This window comes from Cucumis melo, chromosome 4 (assembly GCF_025177605.1).
Source record: "Cucumis melo cultivar AY chromosome 4, USDA_Cmelo_AY_1.0, whole genome shotgun sequence".
NCBI classification, from domain to species: Eukaryota; Viridiplantae; Streptophyta; class Magnoliopsida; order Cucurbitales; family Cucurbitaceae; genus Cucumis; species Cucumis melo.
The window spans coordinates 30,979,189-30,994,013 of NC_066860.1; the positions used below are offsets into that span (position 1 = coordinate 30,979,189).

At 33.5% G+C, this 14,825-nt stretch overlaps 2 protein-coding genes across 5 annotated transcripts; one reads left to right on the forward strand and one right to left on the reverse strand.

Annotated features, from left to right (window-relative positions):
* The first annotated feature begins 1,628 nt into the window (after window positions 1-1,628).
* On the forward strand, window positions 1,629-5,511 carry LOC103486804 (receptor-like protein EIX2). Of its 4 annotated transcripts, none has more exons than XM_051084021.1 (3): window positions 1,629-4,787; window positions 5,147-5,230; window positions 5,420-5,511. In XM_051084021.1, exon 1 carries the CDS (start codon window positions 2,137-2,139, stop codon window positions 4,729-4,731), a length of 2,595 nt encoding a protein of 864 aa, XP_050939978.1. In that variant the 5' UTR covers window positions 1,629-2,136; the 3' UTR covers window positions 4,732-4,787; window positions 5,147-5,230; window positions 5,420-5,511. The 4 variants fall into 4 exon arrangements, with proteins under 4 accessions (XP_050939978.1, XP_050939979.1, XP_050939980.1 ...); XM_051084022.1 differs by having other exon boundaries at window positions 5,169-5,230; XM_051084023.1 differs by having other exon boundaries at window positions 1,629-4,303; window positions 4,391-5,230.
* A 2,449-nt stretch (window positions 5,512-7,960) lies between these two features.
* On the reverse strand, window positions 7,961-14,148 carry LOC103486800 (1-acyl-sn-glycerol-3-phosphate acyltransferase 2). Its single transcript, XM_008444884.3, has 11 exons — window positions 13,790-14,148; window positions 13,016-13,138; window positions 12,494-12,533; window positions 12,286-12,359; window positions 11,962-12,021; window positions 11,687-11,764; window positions 11,399-11,557; window positions 10,240-10,365; window positions 9,399-9,491; window positions 8,911-8,997; window positions 7,961-8,445 (listed from the first exon to the last, which is right to left on the reverse strand). The coding sequence occupies exons 1-11, from the start codon at window positions 13,868-13,870 to the stop codon at window positions 8,200-8,202; spliced, it is 1,167 nt and encodes a 388-aa protein (XP_008443106.1). The 5' UTR covers window positions 13,871-14,148; the 3' UTR covers window positions 7,961-8,199.
* Between the last annotated feature and the right edge of the window lie 677 nt (window positions 14,149-14,825).

Below are 14,825 nucleotides of genomic sequence, written 5' to 3' on the forward strand. Positions count from 1 at the left end.
AATAATAATAATAATAATAATAATAATAATAATAATAAAACTATTTACACTCTACCAAAAAAATAATTAAGACAAAGATCTATTACATATAATCTTTGTATGAAAGATAAATATTTTATCAATTTTACTATTTTTGACTATTTTTTTTTCTTTAATATCATTAATTTCATCGTATCCTATTTTAAAATTTTTGTAATATTTAATTATTTTCTCATCGGCATGCTTTTACTTGGTTTTTATTTATTATTATTTAATACAAAATATTTCAAATTTATTTATTACATGATTTTAAGAGATTTCATTTAGTTTATTTGATGTTCCTTGATGAAAATCGACCACCTCTCTACTTAGATGTCGAGTATATGTAATAGAAAATAATTGTAGAGTTTTCATGTATAGTCAAAGCCCCTTTTTGCAACCAGATTTTTCTCTATTTTTTCCTTTCCTTTTCTTTTAGTTTATCAGCTTTAACTTTTAATTTTGTAATAACTGATTTCTAAACTTTATAATAAAACGTCACTGTAATGAAAAAGTTGAAGGCTAAAGTGAGTTGTTTTATTATTTAAATTTTAACTCTTAAAAATGGTAGGATTAAACCATTTAATTATATCTTTGTAAAATATTTTGTGTTTATTAAGAAATTTCAAGAATTTTTTTAAATAAAAAATTGACAATCTATTTATACTTCAAAATAAAATAAAATTCCGTAAAAGGCTATATATTTTTTTTTTTCCATTTCCGTATTCTTTTAATTTCAAAATCTATTTGCCTTTCAAACAAAATAAAAACTTTGTGAAATAACGAAACAAACGGCGAGAAACGGATCCTGCGGGTTCATGGAGAATGTCGCGGTAAATGAAAAGGAGGGCGGCGATGCGACGCCGGCGTGTATGAAGAGCTGAAACTACTCCAATTTCGTTTCACAAGAACGGGGCTGCAGCAATCAAACTCGTAATTTCGATGAGATATTGTCCCTGCTCATTGAGCAATTTGGAAACCTCCAATGAATCGGTTTCCACATCTAAATGTGTCATTCATTTGTTTCATGGAGCGGTTTTGGCTGCTTAAACCCAATCAACGATGGCCATTACTACCAGAAGGATGAACCCTTGAAGGCCACCAAGAATCAACCCCATGTTTGATGTTCTGCTTGATCGTTGGTGGAGTCCAATCAGAACAGAACAGAATATGGGGATTATCGGTCTTTCTAAAAGGTACTTCTACTTATGCTTTTCCCTGACTGTTCTGATGTGATGTGATATTTGTTTGTAGCTGCTATTTGTGTGATACACTCTATGTAAATTTGCTAAACTCACAAGCACCTCTAAAGTGAATGTATTGAGAGGAAAAAAGCTCGATCCCACATCAGATTTATTGCGATGACTTTAGATCAAGTGGAATTGGAACTATCTTCCAATTAGCTGCTTTTTTTCTTTTTTTCTTTTTGTAATATATTAGATGCAACTTGTGCCAACTGCTAACTCACAACCACATCAGATTTATTGCGACGACTTTAGGTCAATTGGAATTGGAATTGACCCACTATTAGCAGAGGTAGTGGCCCATTGATTGACTCATTTTTCTTCTGTACAAAAATCAACACTTCTTGCCGAGTCAATTTGGTGATCTTCTAGGCTAAATTATACAAAATTTTCTGAATTTCTTGCTATATGAAGATCATTTTTTGCTCACTAAATGTTAGAAGTTTCAAGCCTATGCTATGGGCAACCCTCCCATTTTCAGTTCTCTCTTTGTTCTATGGCTGTATTGCATTTGTTTTGTCGGTGTTCGCACTTATGCTATCAGTTGTTCTTTCAATGAAAAGGAAGCGCTCACAGCTTTTAAACAAAGCATATCAGATCCTTCAGCTAGACTTTCGTCTTGGAATAATGGCAGAAATTGTTGTGAATGGCACGGGGTAACTTGTAGTTTCATTTCTGGAAAGGTCACAAACTCGATCTACGGAACTCTTTGGGGTTTACCAACTTCATATCATCTTCTTACGACTACTTGCAATACAAAAGATCATGTTTGGGTGGGGAGATTAGTTCTTCTCTACTTGAGCTCAAAGATCTAAATTATTTAGACTTGAGTCTAAACGATTTCAATGGTGCTCCAGTTCCACATTTCTTCGTGATGTTAAAAAACTTGAGGTACCTCAATCTGTCTTCTGCACATTTTGGTGGACAGATTCCACTCCATTTAGGAAATCTGTCCAATTTGAGGTATCTAGACCTTTCTGAATATTTGTATGAAGATGAATCAAATTTCAAGGTTGGAAACTTGCGATGGCTTTCTGGTCTTTCTTCTTTAGTGTACCTTAATGTTGGAATGCTGGATTTTAGTAGATTACAAACAAATTGGATGCATGAAATTAATAGACTTTCTTCCTTGTTAGAGCTACACTTGAGTGGCTGCAGTATTATAAGTTCGGATATTAAAGTTGGATTTCTAAATCTCACTTCCCTCAGGGTCTTTGATCTATCGAACAATTGGATAAGTTCTTTGTTTCCTATGTGGCTATCTAATCTTACCGGCCTTCAAAAACTTGAACTGCAGAATAACAATTTACATGGTACAATTCCTCGAGACTTTGCAAAATTGAAAAATCTTCAATATCTTGATTTAAGTTTCAACCACTTAAAGAATAGTGGAGATCACATGCCTAGTTATTTGCAAAACCTTTGCAAGTTACAGTTCTTGAATCTTTATTACAACAATTTTAGTTGTACGATTGAAGAGCTTTTGGGAAGTTTTTCAAATTGTTCCCACAACAATTATTTGGAATTTTTGGACCTAAGTGAAAATCATTTGGTGGGAGAGATCTCAAATTCACTAGGGTCGCTCCAGAACCTAAGACACCTGGATCTTTCAATGAATGGATTATGGGGATCGCTTCCAAATTCGATTGGTAACTTGTCCTTATTGCAAAGTATGAGCATCTCATATAATTTGTTGAATGGAACTATACCTCCAAGTTTTGGGCAGCTATCAAACTTAATTCAATTCAGCGCTTACAACAATTTCTGGAAAACGGTTATAACAGAAGCTCATTTGGTGAACTTGACAGAATTAAAATCACTTGAAATTACAACAGAAATAAACCGTGCTTTGGTTTTCAATGTGTCATATGATTGGGTACCTGCTTTTAGGCTCAAGAATCTTTATTTGAGAAATTGCCTTGTGGGTCCTCAATTTCCAGTTTGGCTTCAAGTCCAGACTCAACTAACTGGCGTTGTCACTATCTCTAATGGTGGAATTTCTGGTCCTATACCAGACAACTGGATTTGTAAAATGTCCTCTAAAATCACTAGTTTGGATCTATCCAACAACTTACTCGAAGGACATTTGTCTAATCTACTTGCATTCCAAGACCCAAATGCTGTTGTTCACAGTCACAATAATTTGTTGGTCGACTCAATCTTGCAGAAGTATCCTAATCTTTTGTTGTTAAATCTTCAACACAATTTATTGACAGGCCCTATACCTTCAAATATCGGTTATTTGATGCCCAACGTGCTGAGGTTGTATTTGTCCAACAATCGTCTTAGTGGTGTGATTCCATCGTCAATTCAAACAATGAGAAATTTGGTAGTACTTTTATTGTCAGATAATCAATTTTCAGGGGAGTTCTTTGATTATTGGGGTGAATTAAAATTATTTGCCATTGACTTGGCTAACAATAGTCTCTATGGAAAAATTCCAAGCTCAATAGGTTTTTTGTTCACCCTCGAAACTCTAGTATTGAGCTACAACCATTTTGATGGAAAAATTCCCAAGTCTTTACAAAATTGTCCACAGCTCTTGAGCATCGATCTCAGTCAAAATAGGCTATATGGAAGCCTTCCTATGTGGATTGGAGGTGTTGTGTCACAATTGCGGTTGCTAAACCTACGATCTAACCATTTCACTGGAACCATCCCAAGACAGTGGTGTAATCTTCCTAAGCTTCGCGTGCTTGATGTTTCAAACAACAATCTTTCAGGAAAAATTCCAAGTTGCTTGAATAATTGGACAGATATGGCTTATAATCTCTACGTGCATGCGTCCCAAAATTATTCGGAAAAAACATCATTGGTTATGAAAGGAAGAGAGCTTGAATATAGTGTCAATCTCGACTACGTATTAACAATAGATATTTCAAGCAATAGATTGAATGGTACAATTCCCAACGAGATAACAAATCTCCTCAATCTTGGTACCTTAAACTTGTCGAACAATCATCTTGTTGGTACCATACCAGTAAATATCGGAGCTATGCAACAATTACAAACCCTCGATCTCTCCCGCAACCGCCTTTCTGGTAACATTCCTGCCAGCCTAGCTTCTTTAAATTTCTTAACACATTTGAATTTGTCATTCAACAATTTGACCGGACGCATTCCCACAGGTAGGCAACTTCAAACGTTGAATGACCCTTCCATTTATGACGGCAATCCTTTTCTAACGAAGAGCCCAGGTGACAAGAAGACAAACAACGATGTTCCTGTTTCCGCAAATAAAGTAGATGGGAAGGAAAATGAGATGGAATTCTTTGGGTTTGGCTTCTATACCAGCATGGCAATTGGTTTTCCCATTGGTCTGAACATCTTGTTTTTCACCATTTTCACAAGCCGATCACGAAGAATATTGTACATTCAGTTTATAGATCGTGTTAATTACAACATACTCGAAGGAATTGGATTTGTTATCACCTCCATGAGAAGATTGAGAGGAAGAAGATTTCAGTAAGGCTGTACAATGAACGTACGGAGACTTGATTGTCAACCGTAAGTGAAGATTTCAAAGTAAGAACTCTATATTTGCAATCTAATAATGTTTATGTTTGTTTAGTGCTTGTGGACTGTTTACTAAATTTATAGAATAAATGTTGTATTGTTTTATCCCTTGTATAACTCTGCCTATGTTTTTCAATATTTGAAGTTATATACTAATAAGAGATACCATTTAGCAACATGAAACTGTATATTTGTTCACATTCATTAGTTTTTCATATATATATATAGTATAAGTGTAGTTTTCTCATTCATTAGTTTTTTAAGAAACTGGAGTTAGAAAATGGCTTCATTAGCGACAGAACTCGAAGATGACATCAAAAGTATTGTAGATATGAAGTTTTTTATACAGGAATTGAATGTTATTATAGTTACATTGAATCAATTATCAAGGAGTGGATCATCCAAGATTGTATGAAGATTGAATTGCTGATGAATAATGGGATCAAGATCAGGTATTGGTCCTGGTATCTCTATCCCTGGAACCCACCCCATTATTTCTGAATTATTTTCCAAACTTTCTTTAGTTTCTTCTTTTTCACTCTTCTTCTTGCTTTCTGATATTGTTATTATTCTTGGACTTTCTTGGTCTTCACTCTCTAATCTCTTTTGCATCTTTTGCAAAACATCATTTTCCCCTTCAGATATTAACACCTCCGACAACGACGACAATGTCGGAGAATCTACGTCTTTTGCATCGTTGCTGACATGGCCTTTGTTTGTACTGATCTTCTTGGTAATTTCTTTTCCTAATAATCTTGCATTTTCTTCATCTTCACTCTCTAATCTCTGTGCCTTTTGTATTTTTAGAAAAACATCATTTTCTCCTTCAAATATCTCGTCCAACAACAAGGAGGACACTGTTGGAGAATGTACTTCGCCGTCGTTGCTGACATAGTCTTTGTTTGCACTCTTCTTGGTAAATTTTTTTATAAATAATTTTGGTCTTTCTTCATCTTTCTCAATCTCTAATCTATTTGTCTTTTGCGTATTCAGAAGAACATCATTTTCCCTTTTAGATATCTCCTTCAACAATGACGACAACGCCGGAGAATGTACGTCGCTGCCGTTGCTGATGTGGTGATCTGCACTCTTCGTAGTAATTTCTTTTCTTAATAATCTTGAACTTTCTAAATCTTCAATCTCTAATCTCTTTTTCTTTTCCATTTTTATAAAAACATCATTTCCCCCTTCAAATCTCTCGTCCAACAACGACAACACTATGGGAGAATGTTCGTCGCTGCCTTTGTTTCTGTTCTTCGCTTTGCAACAATTGTCCTCACTCATCATCACATAAAATAAGAAGAAGAAAACCAATACAATGCCGAAAGAAAATTTTGTCTAATGAAATAGAATGCCTCCCTCTGTTGTTGTTTTGCATTTATATTATTCACCCCTTCACCAAATATATAGAGATTTTGATCTGCAACATGTAAAAGACAGTTAACATAATAGCCTTTATTCATACACTTTCTTTCTATCTTTTGCGCGGTCTATTTAGCTAAAACGAATATAGTTGAACTATTTAATTATATTCTCGATCAAGATATTGAACATTCAAATCTACAATTGGATCTATCGCTGGACTTCTGAATTGTATCAATTTTCACTCTACGTTTTTTATTTCATCATGTAAAGAATAGCAAGCAATCCAATAATTTTTTCTAAGTGATGTATTCTCCAATATTTAAAACGGATTTATGTGTCATTGTAAATATACTTTGATTTATGAAGAAACCACCACGAACCTAAATATTTTATGATTGGGTTAATTATTATTTGGTGATGAAAGAAATTACAAACAATATTAATTTATCGTTCTAAACTTTTGATTGAATCACTTTAAAATATCAATTTAAATCCTAAATTTTGGAAAGTGTATTAATTTAGACCAATGTTTAAAATAATATTACGGAAGAATATAATTCTTTCAATGAATTGCCCCGGACCATGTGATGATCAACTCCTAATATTTTCTTCTTTTTATTTTTCTTTCCCTTTCGCTTTCTCTTCTTCACTTACTAATTTTTTCATTCCCTTTTTCGATCTCTGCCTTTTATACCGTTTATTCTTATTCTTCTCAACCCCGGCCGCTGTACACCGACAGCTTCCCGACATTGGTTGCAGCCGACGCCGCGCATTATTTGGTGGTTGCAGTTTTCCTTTGCCACACTTTTCTTTTGTTGGAAAAGAAAATTTATTTTGTTTCTTTTTCTATTTTTAGAATCTATAAATACGGGAATGGAGGATCGAATCTTCACCTTTATGGTGACAAATGAACTATAAGTTAGAGTTTACAACATATTTCTTGATTTTTCAAGTATTTAAGAACTTTTTGAATCTTATCTTAATCATAATTTTAAAAGTTTTAAACAGAATACGAATTCAACTCAATTTTGACTTTGCGAATGATATATATAAGAATTAAATTGAAAAAAATTTGGAAATCTTCTTTTTGTTATAAAAGAAAGATTGCAACATTTACATATACACATATAATAGGTATAAAGGAAAGGAAAAACCTACACAATGCAGTGAGAAAATTTTATGAAACGAAATAGAATGCATCCCCTTGTTTTCTAATTGCATATAACATTATTCACAAAATGTATAGATATTTGATTTGCAGCCAAATGTTAAAATACTTCTAAATTATAATAACTTTAACATATACATACCTCAAATACTTAACGAGTTTCTATCACATTTTGTAAGATCTATTTAGCTTATTTTGGTATGATTTAACTATTTAATTATATTTTTCACAACCAGAAGATCAAATATTCAATTCTCATACCGATACTTGCAATTGAACTTCAATCACTCATTAGAACAACAAACAATGCAATTACTTCTTTTAAAACTTTTAAAACTATGCATTCTCCAACAATTTGAAACGGTTATATGTATCTTTGTAAATATATGCTTTTTTATAATATAAATTGGATTATATTCAGGTTATTAGCCTTTACTTAATATTTAAAAATAAGTATATATTTCTCTCAAGATTAACATTATACATTTTTATTTCTAAAACGTTTTAGATCTCACCATGATTGAATCTAAATTTTTTGTGATCGAGTTCATTATCGAGGGATCGAAAAAAATTACAAACAGTGATGTGTGTGAGTAGGCCAATAAATAAATACAACAATCAAAATAAAACTAACTTAAAAAGAAAGAAAAAAAGAAAAAAGAATTGAATGGCCAATTTAGTAATTTGCAAAATACAGGATACTATGGAGGAAATGGTTTAATGAGAGAAGGAAAGAGAGTTGGAGATACAATACAGTGGCCAAAACACACGTATAAGAAGTTCACAAAACCTACGAGTTACGACTGCCTTTAAACGAGAGCGATCGTGTAAAAAGAAATATTATGAAGGTTTTAGGCAAAAGTGACTTACTTCGGTTTGTCCTACACCCTAGTTTTGTTTTGGCTGTTGTCTGGGATCGAGAGGTCCGCCACTTGTGTTCGCCTTGGTTGGGACGACCTTTGCCGGAGTTGATCGCTCTGACTGGGAGAAACGTATGAGGATCTGCATGAGAACTGTAACAATGGCAAGGCCGGTTGCGGAGAATGTAAGACCTTTCCATGAAGATAAAAAGGTAGAGCCTTGAAGAAGCTTGAGGGACCCTAAGATGAGCAGACATGCCCATGAAATTGCTACCTGCTCAATGTAAAACCCAAGTAAAATAAATGAAACCTTCACAAATCCTGTAGAGAAAGAGACAGATTCGGAGATTTTTTCCCCTTTAGGAACGAAGACCAACATCTCTTTTTTTTTTTTTTTCTCCATCTCTGTAGAGTTTCGATGACACATTCGTATATCGGTTAAGCTATCTTTATCCTTAGTTTTAAACCTTATATTTTCATCAAATTGGACAATCTATAGGATAAGATTTCTTGTGAATTAATTGAACAAATAAAAAGGACTTAAATTCAGCATGGTATCCAAATCCAAATCAAAATGAACCCAACGTGACTGGAAAAGCTAGAGTACTCTCGTAGAATGTAACTTTGCCCAGCGATAACGCATTTTAATAATTAGTAATAAATATTTCTAAAAAGTAAAGGTTAGATTTTTATAGAATCATCTCGCTCTGTTTTGAAGGAGAAAAAATAAAGAGCTTACCAAGAGGGACTTGATTGGCCGACCAAGTTCTTGTAACTCTGCATCACTAAAGGTGTCTTCTGCTACATGCTTATCCAACAGTGCATCCTGGAACGCAAGAACCAAGAGGGTAAGGCAATTGATCGATAACTTTTCACCTACGAATAATAACCTGCAAAATCGGATTGTTTAGATCCCATTTGACAAGGATTTTGTCGTAGTTTTTTGTTTTTTTAAAAAAGGTGCTTATTTACTTGCAATTTTTTTAAGGATTGAATTCATAGCCAAGTTTCAAAAACAAAAAAAAAGTCTATTTGAAAGCTATTTAATAGTTTTCATACATCAATACACTTTTTTTTTTCTTTTTGAAAAGAACTTATCTTGAAGTTTGAAAACGTCTTAAAGAAATTGTATCAAAATATGAAAGCTTGGAGGTCAAAAAGTGTTCTACAAGTCTAATTCTCGAAAAAATCAAATAGTTATTAATCGATGATATTACTATTTTCTACCTTTGCCACAAACATATCTCTACACCATTGAGCAATGGCATCTTCTGACTGAGGCAGTTCTTTCATTGAATGTCGCTTAAGGTGCACGTGTACCTACAAAAGCAAATGGGGCCGTCAATAATTAAGTAGTCAGATTATAAAGCTCGTATGAATTGAACAACTCATCCCCAAACACCACTTCAAAAGTATCCCCAATCCCTAGGCCGCCAAGATGGAGGTAGAAAAGCACTTAGCAAACAGAGGAAATATTAATTTAATTTAAAAGATAACCTTTAGTTTGATTTATTTATTTATTTTTATCATTGCATTTTATGAAAACAATAAAAAAACTGAAAGAAGTCTTTTAAAAACCATCTTTTCTGTGCTGTTTTGTTTCTAATTGGAGAACTTTACTGTAACTCACTTTAGGTAATTAGAGTTTTTTTTGTCAAAAACTCCACTAATCGATGAAACCAGCATCTCTTCTAAAAAAAATAAAATAAAATAACCTTTTATTTATCGGAAGATCAACCATTGTATAATTTTGTACTTGTATAGCTGTAATTTCCCTTTCTCGAAAAACAGAAAATTCCATTTAAAAAGAAAAAAATAATGTTACCAATATTCAATAGGATAATAGCATAGTTTTTAAATTCTATCAAATTTTCAAATTCTAAAAACATGGATATCGCAGAGTGTCAACTAGTAAATGACAAAAGGAATCTAAGCAAACTGTAGATGGAAGGATTTTTCAATCTAATGAGGTGAACCAAAACGAGTAGCATTGCGAACTAATTGTGCAAGTTCCTCAAATAGAATCAGAGAGAAAGTGAGAGAGAGACTTTTGGCAAAGTTATCTTACCACAGAAGGCTGCCCCTTGAAGAGTCTCAGCATTGTAGGTGGAGGTGAGGTTTTGGGAATAGCTACTGTAACATCATAAATTGCTGGAACAAACGAGCGCATATGACCTACAGCTGACACAAAACCCTGAAAGCAATGGAGTACCAAGTTATGCCAATTCGTAGGCATCAATAAATATAGCCGGCACTTGCCAAGCGAATAAATGTAAATAAGGTAAAATATATTCTTCTAGTGCAGCACAACAAAGAACCCGTAATCAGATAATACTTGCACCAACTGTGCATCGATTAAGGATGACTAATGAGAAGAGTAGCATCTAATGGGAAAAGTTCCCATTTCCCACTTCCAAACCTTTGCCCTTTACTTAAAAGACTATATGATGACATAATGTTGATTGATGTAACGTATAAATGAAAAAATTAGAGGTATACGGAAGAACAATCAACATTAACAAACAAAAGCTCAGTATCCTATGCGCATGGAGACGCCTGACATGCTATGGTTAGTGACCTGTTTAATGGTCAATAAATTATCCCCAACCGTTGGTGTTGCCTTAAGTCCATTCCTGAATACAGTCAACTAATAATGCAAAATAATTAAAATCCCAAGAGAAAATGAACAGAATTCCATGTAAAAACAAACAATATATTGAACTACAATTTTTTTGCATTAAAAGTTAGATGATCTTGAATTGCAAAAGTATAAATCCTTGTATTACATGAGGATAATGATAGAACTTTGATAAGGTCACTTAACATAACTGTCAACTTATCTCAGAGATAAGTGTCACTTAAATACGTGTGTTAATATGTATTGGAATGCCATGGTATGTTAACACGTGTATGTAAGAAAATATGTTCCATGTAAAAGATGCATTACTCAAATCAAAATGTTCATAGTTCGTAAATAATATTAAGAACAAAAGTAATAGTTAAATCACACAATTCATAGCATAGAACAAACTGAAAGAGACACAGGAGGAAGAGCGGGGAATAAAGGAAACTGAGTTGATTTTTGGTATCTTCCGTTTACAACTGTATTGGTTTTGCAGTGGTCAAGGAGTTCAAAGAAGGGGCACAAGCTTAAACAATTGAAAGAGCATCTAAATGTAGTAAGAATGAAAAAATTTCACGAACCGTTGTTTTCAATAAACTCTAACCTTTGTGCGTGGAATCAAAACATTTCTGGGAACAGGTAATCCGTTGGCAATTGCATACTCTTTAGCTGCCAAAAGTTTTGCCTCAGTAAATCGAGTCCCTTCCACAAAAAGTGCCAACCAAAAAGGTAAAGGGTAGTCCTTCAACCGTAAAAGACCTGACTGTAGACACAAGAGTATGAGCCTCACGTGAAATCAACATGTACAGTATAGATAAAAGCACATGATAGAATTGAAATGCCAGTGCATAGTGAAAAAATCTATGTAAAGTACACAACATGAATGCCTTACCTTTAAAGTAATTTCATCCTTGGCCCAGCTTCTTTCAAGAAAAAGGTACTCCGAGAACCACATTGACCAACCTAAAACCTGCCAGAATAGAATTCTGAATGATAGACTCTTCTCTCTAACAACTTCAGTAACTTTAGTCAGCAAAACACCAGGAGAAATTTATCGTCAGTCACAAGTATGCAACTGAAAGACTAAAAAATTAACTTCAAAATTTGTTACAAAAATGCAAATATTGTCCTGAACAGCAAAATATTTTTTAAGAAAAATTAACGTACTGGCAAAAACTTTGATGACTTCTTCATTACAGCTAGCGTGCTGCCAAGACATCCGGATCTCTACCAAATGAAGTTCAAAATTATTATTAAGGAGAAAGTAAAAATAAAAAAAATAATAACAAGTGAAAGAAAATGAACATAAACACGCTGATTTTATGCTCTATTAGAAACATATAAAACACACTGCTTTTATACTATGATAAAAACGTATAAAATGTAATAGAAATAGATGCCTGCAAATGTAAAAGCTGCACCCACAAATGTGTGTGCGATACATATTGAATTTGGTCTATCCTTGATTAAGAAGGCAAAGGAAATAGGCACCTGAGCTAGAATCCATCCAACAAGCCAATCAATATCACTTCTGTGATTAGAGACAACAAGTGCATGCTCTTTACCTGGAAGAGTTCATAACCTAAGTTGTCAGTTGAACCACTTCGCGAATATTTCAAAACAAATATAAATTTATAGTCAATACAAAGATATGCACCACACATGGATGGATGCAGAACATGAAAATTTTTACCCTTACCCATTAATTTAAGGGTTTCACGATCTGTGAACACTTTAATCTGCATTCAAAATGGTTCAACAAATTGGTCTTTCGTTAGTCTAATCCAAGAACCAAAAAACAGATACTAGGTCACTTGATATGGATTCAGTGCAAATATACAGAAACTTGATCGTTTAGTGGTTTTTGTAATAAAAACATTAGAAGAAAAATGAAAAGCACTTGAACTCGTTAATGAATGGATAATTGATAAACCAGTGCTGTATTCTTCAGTACAAAACAGTAATCGTGTATGGTAACTTGACAAAGAAAAAGTAAAAAGTAAACCATAAAATCATCTAAATAAATGGGGGAGGATTGTCAGATAGTGTAACCTTTCAATGAGGGGAAACAACTATTTTTTATATTATCTAATGTTTCTCCTATCAGAAAAGAGAGAGAGAGAGAGAGAGATGAAATAATCAAATTGGAAATCAGGAGGGAGAAATTACAGTTCTTCTATAACTACTAAAATGACAAGATACAGGGATCAGTATGATGCACCTGAACACCTGCCCACCAATCAATTAGCCAAACAAGCTCCAACCATAAAAGTTCGGCCACAAATCTATTAATCCTTCTGTAACCATTCTTTGTTATCGGCCTTATAAAGACATAACATATTGCCTGAAACAAGGGCGCAGAAAAGTTAGAGTCAGATCAAATGAGTCAATGTACACACTATTAGAATACCCCGCAAAAGCAATCAAACAAGATTACGAGAGGAAAAAAAAAAAAAAAAAAAGATAATAGCGTAGCACAGTGTAATTTAATCACAATGACTGCGTAGAAGATACACCATATTCGTTAAAGCTCATCACCCAACTCAATGGTCGAGCCACAGTATTCACCCAAAACACCTCGATCCTCTACCACATTTCGTTAAAAACAACCAACGAAGAAGACTCATTAAAATAATCCGTAAATTAAAAGCTCGAACAACGAAAACAAGCCAGAAGAAATAAAAAAAAAAAAACAAAAAAAAACAAAAAAAAAAACAGAATCTAAGCTAAATCTACAAGTTACCTGGACGAAACCAGACGATTAATCCAAATAAACTAGCAAGAAGCATGCATTACCACAACACACCACTAAAATGTGTGAAGCAAGTTAACCTAACTATTTAAAATCTCCACCACTCCCTTAACAAAATCAACACACAGGAAGAAGAACCAATCGAAGCTGGAAAAACACAGGGAAGCTTGAAAAGATCTAAATCGAGAAAGAAATAGAAAACAAGTGACAGAGATCGAGGCATAAGTGGGGATTAGAGAATACCTGAATGAGATTAACGACGAGGCCAGAGAAGAAGAAGAGAACGCCCAATGGCAGGATCACCAGGGCCGCGGGAATCGCCATGACCAAGCTCCACGACCAGATGGAGAGAGTTGGAGAAATGAGAGGGAAAGAAGAAGAAGAAGAAGAAGGAGGACTTTGAAGATAATGAGATGGAAACGATGATTTGATTATTAGAAGAGCGAAACAATTGGCGAACGAAGGATTTATGGTGTGGGAAAGAGTGTAGAAAGTGATTGAGAGAAAGAAGAAGATGAAGAGAATAAGAGAGAGATCAAGAAATGTCTCATCGCATCACATTTATTTCATCGACTATGGGAATATCGTAAACACACACACATTACCCAAATTAAACATTAATTTCCTTTCCATTTTTATATTCTGTTTTATTAACATTGTTTAACCAAAATATTTACCACAAAATATATCATATTTTATGGTTCATTGAAAATACATGTGAATAATTATATAAGATGTTGAAAATTAAATTAAAGTTTTGGCCAACAAATATGTAATTTGTATACAATCCCAATCGTCGCCATAGGCAACCTCTTTTGATACCTCCAATTAATTCAATAAGCTCAAATTTCCTAACCTAGCAGTTGAACTAACTTAAATGTTGGTAGTTGTGCATCTAACATTGACTAATACGTATGCTTATTTAATTTTATCACAAAAAATAACAATATTACCATTCATGACCAAAGGTACAAAAGTAAAAAACAAAACAAAAAAGGACTACTCATTTTAGACTAATCTTTTACGTAACATCTCGAGCTCTAAGTAAATTGTATTTAAAAACGTGAAATCATTTTCTACTTAAACCAAACTTAATTGAACCATTCAAAAAATCGAGATGTTTTGAAAAGTATTTTTTCCAATTTTGATGTAAATATATTAGATGAAACTTGTCCTTTTTTGAAAATTTGGTTTTTATTAGTCTAAGTTGTGTTTTTATTTTTTTATTTTGAGTTATATTTTCACTAGAAAACAACGTCCCTTAAAGACTTTAAAATCC

Bases quoted from the DNA above. Each gene is read 5' to 3' on its own strand.
- LOC103486804 (XM_051084020.1), top strand. From the start codon at position 2,137: ATGTTAAAAAACTTGAGGTACCTCAATCTGTCTTCTGCACATTTTGGT.
- LOC103486800 (XM_008444884.3), bottom strand. From the start codon at position 13,870: ATGGCGATTCCCGCGGCCCTGGTGATCCTGCCATTGGGCGTTCTCTTC. The intron at 11,765-11,961 runs GTACGTTAATTT...CTATTCTGGCAG, and splicing joins AGTCATCAAAGTTTTTGCCA to GTTTTAGGTTGGTCAATGTG. The intron at 11,558-11,686 runs GTAAGGCATTCA...TTGTGTCTACAG, and splicing joins AGGATGAAATTACTTTAAAG to TCAGGTCTTTTACGGTTGAA.